Source organism: Typha latifolia, chromosome 1 (assembly GCF_019914945.1).
Source record: "Typha latifolia isolate L0001 chromosome 1, TyphaL0001v2, whole genome shotgun sequence".
Classification (NCBI taxonomy): Eukaryota; Viridiplantae; Streptophyta; class Magnoliopsida; order Poales; family Typhaceae; genus Typha; species Typha latifolia.
The window spans coordinates 8,239,518-8,252,326 of record NC_133086.1 but is presented as its reverse complement, the minus strand read 5'-3'; the positions used below and the strand labels follow the sequence as shown (position 1 = coordinate 8,252,326).

Genomic DNA, 12,809 nt, shown 5'->3' with positions numbered 1-12,809 from the left:
TACAAATATACTCTTAGATATCAATACTCGTTAGTAAAACTCGATTCATTCGTAAAGAAATATCTCATACTATTCCTTTTCAACCCAATTGTGCTCTCCCAAAATCCTTCTTCTCCAATCTAATTGTGTCCCCGAAATACATTTATAATTGATCGAGATTATATAAATTTTACTGAACTTTATCAGTCCTCCATCTACTATTCTATATTGCATCAATTATTTATCATTTCAAATGATGACAATAATTTTTTTTAAATGTGTAATGATTGTTTTATATTAGTATGTGTGTGTATATATATATATATATATATATATATATATATATATATATATATATATATATATGCTGATGTATGTGAGGATCATTGCGATAATGAGTACACTAAATTCTATCTTGATAATCTTTGTACATCGTTTCGATTTAATAATTTAGCTCAACTTTGAGTTTTCATATCTATTTCTTAAATCTTTTACTTTTAAAATTTTATCTTGTTTTTCCATAAATATGCTTGCAGGTGGAGATTAGACAAGTGTTATTTGAAGATGTGTTAATTTTATTTTTGAGCATGTGACATGTAACTTCTCATTTTATAAACTAAATATTGTTGATGCATTTATGTATTTGTAAAATAATGGTGATATAATATGCTACAATAATTGCAGGTTATATTAAATGTTATTAAATATCGCTGGTTATGTCTTTGAATATTAATATAATAGTAAATGTTATGTTATTGAATGTTGGAGGTTATATAGTTATTCTTTAAAGTATTTTATGTTACAATCCGACCACATGGGTTAAGTCGAGTCAAGTCAAATTAGTTACTTAGTTTTATCTTTCTATTTTGAATTTCAAATAAATCGGATAATCCGCATGTGGATCTGATCTGTTAAGGATTTTACTCGTATAAATACGGGTGGACATGAGTTGATAATGATCATTGAGAGAAATATAAGTTTAATCGGTTATTATTTTCGTCCTTATCTATTTTATAATTACCGTTGGATTGCATTTATCTTCGTAGGAGTAGATCTTAACCATAGATCCCTTTCAAATATCCAAACCCTAACCACCTCCTACCTCTAGCAGCCACCCTACTACACGGCTATCCACCACCCTCTCACGCCCGGCACAACGTCAAAAATTACCGTTCTGCTCTCCCTGACCTATCTCCACTATTTTATTTTTATCTTTTCATTCCGACCTTCGATTTATGTGACCAAAGCCATTAGAACTCTAACTCACGAGGCTACCTCCACCTAAATTTTTATAATCATCCTTTGAACAGATCGTTCCAGATCTGGTTCGTAATATTTTATTACATTTCTGTTATGAGAGATGCATTTTGATACTAGAGATATATATTGTATATCTCTAGTACATCTCTAAATTCTATTGTATTTCCTATATTAAGAGAGATATTACACCACCGTAATAAAACTACTTTTATATATTTCTAGAGTTCAAGCAGTTACACTTGAGTTTTCAGTTTATATTTTTTTGTTTTTAACAATGTATAATACAATAAATGAAGTAGAATACTAAGGCAAAAAATAATTTTCGTAGATCTAAGATAGTACCGAAGATGGTGATGCGAACCAGGTCGATCGGATCACATCAAATAGAGATTAGGCTCAATGAATTGAGTCTAATTATCTTATTTAGTTATTTGGTTTAGTTAGAGTCTTAGCAAGTTAGAATTTTAGATTTTATTTAATTAGTTAAATCTAGCTCTGCGTAGTTTTGAGAAAATATTCACAAAATATTTTAGAGATATCCAAATAATATCAAACTAGTTGGATAAGATCACCAACTTACCTCCAGATCTACAACTTTGATATTCACGACTTCTCCAGATTCGAAATATATCTGCGGCAAATCGAAGGTTAATCTAAGAAATATAAGGAAGACTGGTTTAGTTAAATTTATTTTAAACTTTTTGATTTAATCTCTATAAATAGGGCTAAGCATGAAAGATTAATTGGCTTTTGCCCTGGCATCTCTCTCAACTAGGCCGTAGACCTCTACGGTCTCGTCTATCTTTTAATCTCTCTCTACCGCCGATCCCCTTAGTCCCGTAGGGGCAAGGCATACTTCTTCCTCTTCGTCTCTTTATATTAAACCGTCTACGGTTTTTACCACAGTTGTAGGCCAATCATAGCCTTCAACTATTTATTGCATCCTCATTCGCAAACCACCATCATTTATTACTGAGCCACCTCTATCAATTATTCGGTCTCTACTCTATCATCACCTCCATCATCTATTGATGAATAATATTTATATTTAGAATAAAATTATTATGATGTTAGCTCTTATTCTAAAATAAGAACTATTAGCGGAGTTAACAGACTAGTTTTCAACCTCTACGGTCTCGTCTATCTTTTAATCTCTCTCTACCGCCGATCCCCTTAGTCCCGTAGGGGCAAGGCATACTTCTTCCTCTTCGTCTCTTTATATTAAACCGTCTACGGTTTTTACCACAGTTGTAGGCCAATCATAGCCTTCAACTATTTATTGCATCCTCATTCGCAAACCACCATCATTTATTACTGAGCCACCTCTATCAATTACTCGGTCTCTACTCTATCATCACCTCCATCATCTATTGATGAATAATATTTATATTTAGAATAAAATTATTATGATGTTAGCTCTTATTCTAAAATAAGAACTATTAGCGGAGTTAACAGACTAGTTTTCAACTTCTAACTCTATTAAAAAAAAATTCTAACTCTATTTCAAAATAGAATAAGTGGTTGAAAATTTAAAATGGAATTTCCATATTTTTTCTATATGGTAGTGTATATATATATCCACTATCCATCTTAATATTGCTCAGTGATCATCTCTGGTTGATATCCGGTCCGTCCATTGGCATCTTCGCTGTTCCTTATGATTGATATACTCTTCCAACGTGACTCGGACGCGACACTAAAAATATCCACTTTTGTTGGTGTACATCTACATGTTTCCGTACAATATATTCTATGCAAATTTACCATCCACCGTCCATTTTTCAGGCAGTCAATAGAGCCATACGAGATCATAAAATTCTTTATGCGGTCTCTTTTGCCCGAGACAAACGTCTGCTTTCAAATATACGTGTCGGTGAACGTATGGAATCCAACCGCCAATTGCCAGTCAGCTTGACCAGATGACCAGATCTTCCTATAAACCCTCCTCTTCCACTGAGATCGATCCAATCCATTCGATAGCTTCCATTCTCATCTTCGTTTTCCTCCAAACTTTTCTATCTCTTTCGTGTTTGATGGGCTAAATTGGTACCTCGTGAGCATCGGATTAGGGTTTATAGATCTCGATCTAGGGTTTCTATCTTCCCTGTGAGCATCGACGATGCCTTCGGTGCTCGGGGAGTTCCTCCACCGCTTCGCGACGCTAATCCCTTCGGCTACTAAGATTCATGGCGGATCTTGCTCTCATCGTCTGAAACATCTCGAAAAATGGAATCGGCGTGGTAATTTGAGTCAATAGTAGCTTCCGATCATGGTGATACGATTGTTCTAGGTTTTCCTTTTCCCTCTTCTTCTCTCTTCTCTTCGGCGTTTGACCTTGATCTGTGGAAGTACTTGTGCGGTTATACCTTTTCTTGAATTGGATCTTGCTTGTGAGCTTCGAGAAACAAGATTTCGATTGGGTTTGGAGTTGGGATTCTTCTTCTTTTCAATCCCTTGGTGGGAGTTGGAAGTTTGGATTAGGTAACGGCTGATTTGTCTTATTTATTTATTTTTAATAGATGACTTTTGGTCAGCTTGCTTTGATGCACCTTTTTGACAATATTGGAAATGCATCTGATGAATTTTTCAGTCAAGCAAATTGATTATAATGATATATTTTAGCAAGATCAAAATGATGTATTTTACCTGTAATGGTATGCGGAGAAGTGACAATAAGAGTGAAACATCACAAGTGGATATGTTATCAATGCTATATCAGTAATCTTAGTTTTTTGCCTCATGCTCATGCTTATGCCTTTTTGCCTCATGCTCATGCTTTTGAGTTTCTGGCTGTTGTTTCGGCACCTTCTTTTAGAGGCAGCTCACATCTTGTTTGTAGTCCTAAGAGTTCCTTTTGTTGTGTCAGCATTTTTTTTAGTTGAAGATTGTCTTGGCCACTAGAAGATGTTCTATGCCTGATTTTGCTGCTAGAGTTCGTACTTGTTTGATTAGGAAAAAATTGCTCTCCGCTACTGCTAGTGCATAATCGCTTTCTGTATCAACCTATTTTTGGCTTTTACTATGGCATTTGGTGTATTCATGATATGTTCCTCACCGGTTTTAAGATTATTTATGGCAATTTTTGTTGGACGGCTTATTTCCACTTGTGATGCTTGTGCCTTTGACTGTTTCTGTGCAATAGCACCTGGATGGACGACTCCGCTCCTTGTTCTGAAACAGCTGTGAAAGACACTTACAGTGCATCATGGGTGTCCAGCCGCCCCTGTTTTGAAAGTTCGCATGTTGAAGATAAGAGTCCTAGTTGCAATATGAAGAATGTTGCTAATATGATACCGCCGGAGGTTGTTAGTGCTTCTGTTTGGAAGACAGAGGAGGTAGTGGAGCAATCGGAGGGTGCTTCTTCTGGTGGGCATTTTCCATACATTCATGGACAACATTATGTCCTTAATGCAACTTTTGATCAAGATGAAATAGTTAACTTGGAGGAGATCAAAATCTGCAAAGATTTCTCCAATTCTGTTTCCTTGGATGGGAAAAAGCAAAAAGATTTGAAGAAATGTGCAACTTTTCCTTGTTCTGCAGAGGTCCATAAGGATATTTCATCTTCGGACGGGCATGACAGTTTACCAAGCATAGACATATACGACTCAAATGCAGTTGGAAATCCTGCCTTTGAACGATCAATGTCATTTCCTGTAAGTTCCTCGCAGCTACCATGTATGCTAGTTTATTTGGTAGTTGGTATTGTGTTATTTTAGCGGTGTCCTCTAGGTCTTTGCTATTTAGGTTGCTTATAGATCCGAATTGATGAGCTGCTCAAGAAGTTAACTTAACAAATTGACATCTGATATTCAGTGGCCCAGACAAATGCTTAAACATATGAATAGCTTGCTGCTTCTTGAGAAGCTAGAATATAATTATGGTGAAAAATATTTGAACTTATTTGGTGCTCTATGCAGCATACCACATCCTGCTCTGGTAATGGATTTTTGGGGATTAAACAGACGATTTATTTGTTGAATGAGATGTTGAGATCTAAATTGCTAATACTCTTAGAAGCCTGTTTGGTCAAGGATAATTTTTTTTTTGGAATTGGGATAAAATGAGAATTTATTCCGGAGTAAAAGAAATTTTTATTGCAAAATCTCTTCGGATGTTTGGTTGCAAACAGAGAGACAAATGCTGGAATAATAATATGTGATAAGATGGTATTTGGTCGTGATAAGTTGAAATAATGGATAAAAATGATCAAATTGATCTTATTACTTTTTTCCTAGTTTAATGTAAATATAGATATCTATTATTCTTCTCAATTTTGGAGAAAGAATGGAAATATATTTAAAATAAATATAAATGGTATTTTATTTTACAACTATTATATTTTCTTCTCATGGTTAATTTTTATAATTCTTGGCCAAAAAATAATTCTACTTAGTGTATTCTAATTTACATAATATAAATACCATCACAAATGGACATCACATATCAAAATATTTTTCATTATACATTATAGTTATATTATATTGTTCAACCTGAATATAAACCATAATATATCACCATAAATAGTATACAAAACAATGAGGGCAAATTGGTCATTTGCATTTTTGAAAGTGGGTTAGATATTTCAAATTTTTTATCCCAACTAAAATATGGGATAAAGATATTTGGAATAAGGAGGTTTATTTTATTTTCCATTTTTCCTATTCCAAAATCTTATCTTGTCTTGCGGTTGACATTTTTTGCAATAAAGGGGGTTTATCCAGAATAACCCACTTATTTCACTCAACTAAAAAGCCCCTTGGTTTCTTTTCCACTGAACCTATTATTCTGGACATAATAATATACAAAATCTACATGAAAATTTTATCTTATCTTGTTTATTTAATGTGCTATTCTGGATTTCTGACATTAAAAGCTAATAAGTTTTATATGTGTGACATTTAATGTAATCTTTCATGCACGATAGTATTGATATTGATATATCAGGTTTAGTGAACCTATTAGTTTAGGATCCTAAATGTTATAACATTATACAAACTCTATGTGAAAAGTTTACTAATTGCTCATGTGATATTTGAATGAAATATTCCAAGAATTGCCATGCCAAAGGCATGCTGACTTTAGCTCAACACTGTACGTATCACTGGCACATGTGCCGTGTTGAGCTGGCGACACACTGAATAGTCTTGATATATCAACAAAAAAAATCTTTAAATATTTTTAGAGCTTCAAAATAGATTTTAAGAGCTAATATAAAATCCTTTTAACATTATGTATTTGTGTAACATACACAATTAGATTTTTAATCTCATAATTTTATTTTAATTTTTTAGAAAATTAAAAATTAATTTAAAGTATAATATGTATAGATCAAGCACTATAATACAAAAGGTATCAAAAGAGATGAAAAGGGCTCCCAGTTAGATTTATTTAAAGTAAGATATGTTCAATTTCTAGTGGTATGCGTCAGTATGGTGGCTATGAGGGAATATCGAGATAATCCCTCTATATTGGTGTCATATTTTACTGGCACGATACGTATCAATTTGTGCCAATAAGCAGGACAATCAATGAAATATTCATTGAGGTTCTGATGTCAGAAAGTACAGATTCAAATTCCATGCCAAATTTAAGACTGACACCTTTTCATTTCCCTTATTAAGACTTCCTTGAAGCTAGTTTCTGCTATGAAGGGAGGCCGGGCACAAAATGGGATTCCCCCAACTGTGAAGTTGCATGTGAAATGGGCTCCAGAGGTATATGATCCTCCTACCACCACCATGTCGCATACAGTGAAGAAGTATCATCAGCAGCGACCAAAGTCTAAGAAAAAGAACCACAAGCAGAAGCACAAGAGCAAATCCTCTCGAGGTGGTAATGAGAGGAGGCATATGAATCAAAGCTGTATCGACAATGCTACTCTTCCTCCCGATACAAGGTCTTGCTCCTTTCTTCTTGTCATCCTCTGTTTAGTCTTTGATGTCATCTTTGTTTAGTTTCTCTGATGTCATCTCTGTTATTCAGTTGCCTAGTTATTCAAGTTTAAAGGATAGTAAGTTGAACTTTCTATTCTTCAGGTTGCAAGCAGCTGGGGACAAATTACTCCTGGATGGATATGGAAAATCTAATGCAGATATGTTGGAATTTGGGATTGGAAGCCAAGAATCTAAATGCGGAAGTAGCTTCATGAGGGAGGCACTTGGAAAAATGCATTTCTCCACAGCTGAGGCTTCTTAATTGGCACCAAGGGTGAGGATGGTTGTAGATAAATAAAGCACAAAGAAACTGTTATGTTGTGCACCTGTTGCTTGTTTCTCTTGGATGTTGAACTCTTTGCTACATTTGGATGCTTGGATTGAAGAAGAAGTACGTATACAGTAGTATTGCAGTATTTCAATTGGTCTGTCAGTGTGTTGGCGATCTTTTTGGTGTAGGCGCATTATTTTGGGTTTTTGCATCAGCATGATATATGCTTCATGATAGTAGAGAGTCTTATTGGCTTCTTGTTGCTTCCGTATACCTGGCGTCTATATTGTTTCAGTGCTTTGAGTAGTGCTCCCCATAGGGGAGCAATGAGAAAAACTGTACTGTGGCATCAGAAGTGGCTATAAATGGTGGAAGTAAGTGGTTCTTTTTCATTTTGCTAGTGTGTGTATATGCCGTGTTTCATGTATATGGTCATTTACCATAAACATTTTCAATTGCTCTCTCATATCATATATAACAGATGACCGAAATGTTCAATGTGTCTTAAGGCAAAAGGAAAAAAAATAAAAAAAAAGGCAAACTCTAACGCTCTAACCTGCTAGATGATCTATTCCTTGGGGAAAATGAAAATTTAGAGGTTAGGTACAAAACAGCTACTTACTATTCCCAAATAAATTTGAACAAGCAACTTTAGAGAGCATAGTTATCAGAAGGTGATTTATTCGTTCAAATTGCTAATTTTCTAACAAGTAAAAATATTTAAATAATATATAGATAGTTCTAAATAATTTCAACAAAAAAAAAATCTATAAAAGGAGTGTAACCCCAACGTCTTCTATTACTTAGCCATTTTTAACTTCTAGTATTTATGTTTAACAGCATCAAATTTTAAAAACTTGTACCTTTTCATATCACAACTAATAGCATATTGATCAATTCCTGAATAGTAACACAACAAGAATTTATTAACTAAACATTTTCAATACATAAATACAGTATTAGCAAGACAAATGAAATTCAATAGAACCACAAAATCCATTTGGTAAATTAACGGTCACAAAATTTTAAAAGACAAATGTATTATTAACTAAACATTTTCAGACTAAAATATCCTTAGGATAAAGAATAGACTAACTAATATCAATGATAATAGGTAAGTTTGCAAAAGTAAGAGATCCGGCTGGATCCCCAAAAAAAATGGACGGATTGGCCGATTGTTACCGGATCAGTTTGCTTATCTTGTCCGATAATAAAACCGAAACAATTTGGTAGTCAATTCACTGGTCCGACCACCTAATTCGGTCTAGTTTCAATAACAATGTTAGATGGAACTTCTCATTCAGTTTCCTATAAATAACTGCATTCCCTATTACTTCATTCTCTCGAAGCACACCAGATCAAGTAGACTCTAATACCAGGATTTTAGCAGCCAGCACCCCACAAGCTTTATGTTTGATAAATAAGTTTGGATTCAATATTGCAGCTCAATCACCAATTGCCCAATGGAAGTTTGATTGGTATTTGATCTGTTCTATCCCAATCCTTGGTAAAATACCAAGTTCGATTCAAATTCAAGATCTAAAAGCCCATTCAACCGCGTATATCACTTACATCTTAGACAAAGTTCAATCTCCTAATACCACCCTCAAATCATCGATGGCCCAAAAGATGTCATTCCTTCAGAATTTTCTCAAGTTTGACCCTCATAACTAAAACCATCCGATATTTATCTTAAAGGCTTGACGCATGAGAATGCTAACAAAAGCTATCCTAGTAAAATAATTCTCTCATTCTTTTGAAATGTCTTAAATATATCCTGCCTACAAAAGATGGCATTGGAACCCTCTAAGGTTATAACTAGCCTGCAAATTATTCTTTATCAACAAAACCTGATAAAGAAGTCACAAGCTTATATTTCACCAACTTCTTGTCCAGACATCTCATACCCTTCCACAACAGAGGAATCACTACAAAAAAGTGCACCTTAAGAACGATTCCTAGTGTTATCTTAGATGCCTTCTGGTTTGAAGATCCTAACTGGCACTATATAATGTTTGAAGCGCAGTTAACAGTTCAGAGAGACCAACAAACAAAAGTTACAATGAATCTCAGTTTCTCTAAAATATTATTTGTAGTTAGAGTTGAACCATGACCTCCTTAGTCATGAAGAAGATCCTTAGAGTTGATTAGTAGCTCACATATTGTAACCAATTGTATAAGCCATTTATTTTGTAAATTGGCTAAAATAATCTGAAGTATATATAAGAATATTTTCTATTTTTTTGCATTTAGATTGAAATTTTGTACTCTAGAAAACTTCTGATAAGTTGTAGGAGCAATACTAATCAAGAAGACCTCGCAGCCAATTAGCTTCAGCATGAGTTGACTAACAACCATATATAATCTAATTTGGTTGGTTGTGACCATATGCATTTGGATTAGGTTGCTATTCTTGTGCACAACCTACTCCTCTAAGTATGGGTTCTGGGAGCTCAAATTAATCTAAATTTGATTTGTGAATCTTTACTTATGATCCACAAATGGAAGTCATTATCAGTACTCATATCTTTTTAATGTTTATATTCAAGAACCGATACACTATAGGCTGAGTAATCTGAGTCAATTCTCCTATAAAAATAAACTAGAATGAACAACACACTCAACTTAATCCATTCTCATAAGAATTTGAACCATTAATTACTTGTGCAAATGGTTAGCCTATCTCTGTAATCTAATTTACATTTTAACCACTAGTTGTTTTTTTCCCCTTTGTACAAATAAACTTATGTACAACTAACAACCTTATTACAAGACTAGATGATTTCGTCTCATTGCTACTGAAAAAAAGAAGAAAAAGATTACATAAATTAGAGCAAGAACCAAAAGTAAACAAAAGTGTTAGTTTACGTTAGAAAAGTAAGCAATACATTAAGTATGAGATTATGACTTCCATTTGAATGATGGCGCCATGCCATAACTGAACCAAATAAACAGTGAGAGGAGTCGTTGACATTTTCTATTCCTCTGGTGCCTCTGGTCAACTACTCTACTTCCCAAAAAAGAGAAAGAAAGAGACCTTCCTCACTCCTCTTAAATAACTTGAAACTCCACCATATATATAACTTATACTTAAACCTTCAAATGAGAAGAACCTTTGCCTAAATCAAAACTTCTCAACTTCAGATTAACGGCATGCCATTCTCCTTCTTCTCTACCCTAACAAATCTCTACAAAGATCTCCGCCGCAGCCGCCCGCTGCTCCTCTACGCCGTACAATGGACGGCCGTCATAACCGTGACGGTGGCGGTGGCGGCCTTCGTGCCGGAGATCGCGTTCGTGTGGGCGGTCTCGCCGTCCTCGCCGTTGACGGGTGCATGCGGTGAAGGCTACGTAGCATTGCCGTTAGACGAGCCGCCGTGGGAGAAGATATGCGTGCCGGCTAACGTCGTCGGCCAGTCTCAAGTGGATGTCTTGATCCCGCCGGTGTTCGCCGTTGTGGTGGTCGTCGGCTCGGTTTGCTTCACTAGAGCGATTGGGTTGTGGGAGGATGAGGAGGAAGAAGAGGAGTAGATCTCTCACTATTGATTGATCGCTCTGATTAATATTTTCACGTTTTGGGCATAAAAACTATAAATGTAATACGTAGATAAATTTTAAGGGCTGGTCACAATTAAGGAGTTACTTAGCCCAACATACCACTGAGTATTTGTATTTGTGTGAATAATATTTACTGTAATCAATGCAATATAGCTCAAAGGGCCAATGGATGGACTGATGGTGGCTATTTTTTTTATATAATAATTTCAGACTCCATTGGCTGGATAATGCGATCAACCGGTCTCTGATAATTAAATTGGACAATTAACGACGGTGGTCGACTACAGTGCAGTGTTAAAATGCTGGGCCAAGCAACTAAAATACTGCCCTTGGCTCACTATTTTTCCCACGGAGGGGCATGCTAGGGGTTGCTGGGAGAGAGCAGATTTACAAAGGCACGACTTGAGGGTATGCTATTGCAATGCAATTTTTGAGAGGTCGGACAGGAACAAGGGTGTAAACGAGCCGGCTATAACTCAGGTCCAGCTCAACTCAAAATTAATTTCGAGCATATTTTGATAATCTGACTCGGCTTAGCTCAACTTGAGCCAAGCTAGATTTAGCCCGAGCAAAGCTTGAGCTTCAATGAAGCTTGTTATCAAGCCATACACTAGCCTAGTTGGACTGAGCCGATGTCAAGCTCAAGCTTGAAACTAGTCAACCACGATAAGGTGAGAGAGCAAGTGATGGAGGAGGCTTGTCAACAAAGAAGGTAGTGGAGGAAGCTTGTCGATAGAGCTTAAGGAGAAAGAGGAGGAAGTGGTGGAGGTTTGCCAATGGAGGTGGAGGTGAAGGAGGTGGTGACGACTTGAGGAGGCTTGCTGATGGAGGAGTCGCTACCGACTTAGTGACGGAGGATAAGGCGGCGCCGACTTACTAACGAAGGAGGAGAGGAGGCGATGCTGAGAAGAGGCGCCGCCAAGAGAAGGCGATGCCAGCGAACCTTAGGAGTATTTGTGAATAATATTTACTCAAAAACTAATGGACACTTGAGATTAAATTACACTGACATTGTAATTTAGAGATTTTTACATAATTACCATTGAAAGTATTATAATTGTGATAGATAGAAAGATATCCTATAATATAGGATATCATAATACAAAAAATTATTTTATTTTTTACAAGAAAAAATAGTAAATATTAGTGGCAATTATTCAAAAAAAAACTCCATAATTTAACAAGTAAATTGTGACTTAATTATAATACGGCTGCCAATTAATTCGAATTAGGTGCTATTGGGCTCGTGAATTCCAAGAAGTTTTTAAAATTAAGTATTGGTAGGGGTGCGCCAGGCCCGCGCAGTAGTGCAACGCAAGGGCGACGTTCGAGGGCCCCAGTAGCAAGCTACCGTGAGGTGGGCCCTCCCCCAAAAGAAATTAATTTAATATCGTGGTGGGCCGATGGCCCACGTATCAGATATTAAACTGATAAGAACAGATACTACACTTGATCTTAGCCAAAAGGCCGAGAAAGGTATGCTTTCTATCGGTCCACTGCCTCTCCTCTTAAACCACTCCAGTCTTCTACTAGTCTCTCTCCTTGTCGATGTGGGACTAAAACATTACTAAACGGTGCTCGTATTAATAATGTCAATATTCTAGAATATGTATTCTATTTCTTTATTTTTACTAAAATTAGATTTTTATTATAGAAATAATTTTTTTTTTCTATATTCACTTATATTCTGAAATAGGAATATAAAAATTACTTTTAATGTAATATAACGTGACGGAAAATATGGAAAAAATATTTTATTTTTTGTAAAATTATCATGAATATTTTTTGATTTAATATAAAGTAGG

The 12,809-nt window shown here is 35.5% G+C and overlaps 2 protein-coding genes and 1 non-coding gene across 3 annotated transcripts; 2 read left to right on the top strand and 1 right to left on the bottom strand.

Annotated features, from left to right (window-relative positions):
- Positions 1 to 3,194: 3,194 nt before the first annotated feature.
- On the top strand, positions 3,195 to 7,838 carry LOC140783768 (uncharacterized). The gene is made up of 4 exons (XM_073130807.1): positions 3,195 to 3,720; positions 4,382 to 4,895; positions 6,864 to 7,138; positions 7,278 to 7,838. The coding sequence occupies exons 2-4, from the start codon at positions 4,389 to 4,391 to the stop codon at positions 7,435 to 7,437; spliced, it is 942 nt and encodes a 313-aa protein (XP_072986908.1). The 5' UTR covers positions 3,195 to 3,720; positions 4,382 to 4,388; the 3' UTR covers positions 7,438 to 7,838.
- Positions 7,839 to 10,599: 2,761 nt separating this feature from the next.
- LOC140780285 (uncharacterized) lies at positions 10,600 to 10,977 on the top strand. Its single transcript, XM_073125714.1, has one exon. It carries the CDS (start codon positions 10,600 to 10,602, stop codon positions 10,975 to 10,977), a length of 378 nt encoding a protein of 125 aa, XP_072981815.1.
- A 1,308-nt stretch (positions 10,978 to 12,285) lies between these two features.
- Positions 12,286 to 12,484, bottom strand: LOC140780812 (U2 spliceosomal RNA). The gene has a single exon (XR_012107574.1). It is a non-coding gene; the product is annotated as a U2 spliceosomal RNA (small nuclear RNA).
- Positions 12,485 to 12,809: the final 325 nt, after the last annotated feature.

What these genes read in the sequence shown, in the direction of transcription:
- LOC140780285 (XM_073125714.1), top strand. Translation starts at nt 10,600, where the DNA reads ATGCCATTCTCCTTCTTCTCTACCCTAACAAATCTCTACAAAGATCTC.
- LOC140783768 (XM_073130807.1), top strand. Translation starts at nt 4,389, where the DNA reads ATGGACGACTCCGCTCCTTGTTCTGAAACAGCTGTGAAAGACACTTAC. An exon ending in AACGATCAATGTCATTTCCT is followed by an intron (nt 4,896 to 6,863) that starts GTAAGTTCCTCG and finishes TCCCTTATTAAG; the next exon opens with ACTTCCTTGAAGCTAGTTTC. An exon ending in ACTCTTCCTCCCGATACAAG is followed by an intron (nt 7,139 to 7,277) that starts GTCTTGCTCCTT and finishes TCTATTCTTCAG; the next exon opens with GTTGCAAGCAGCTGGGGACA.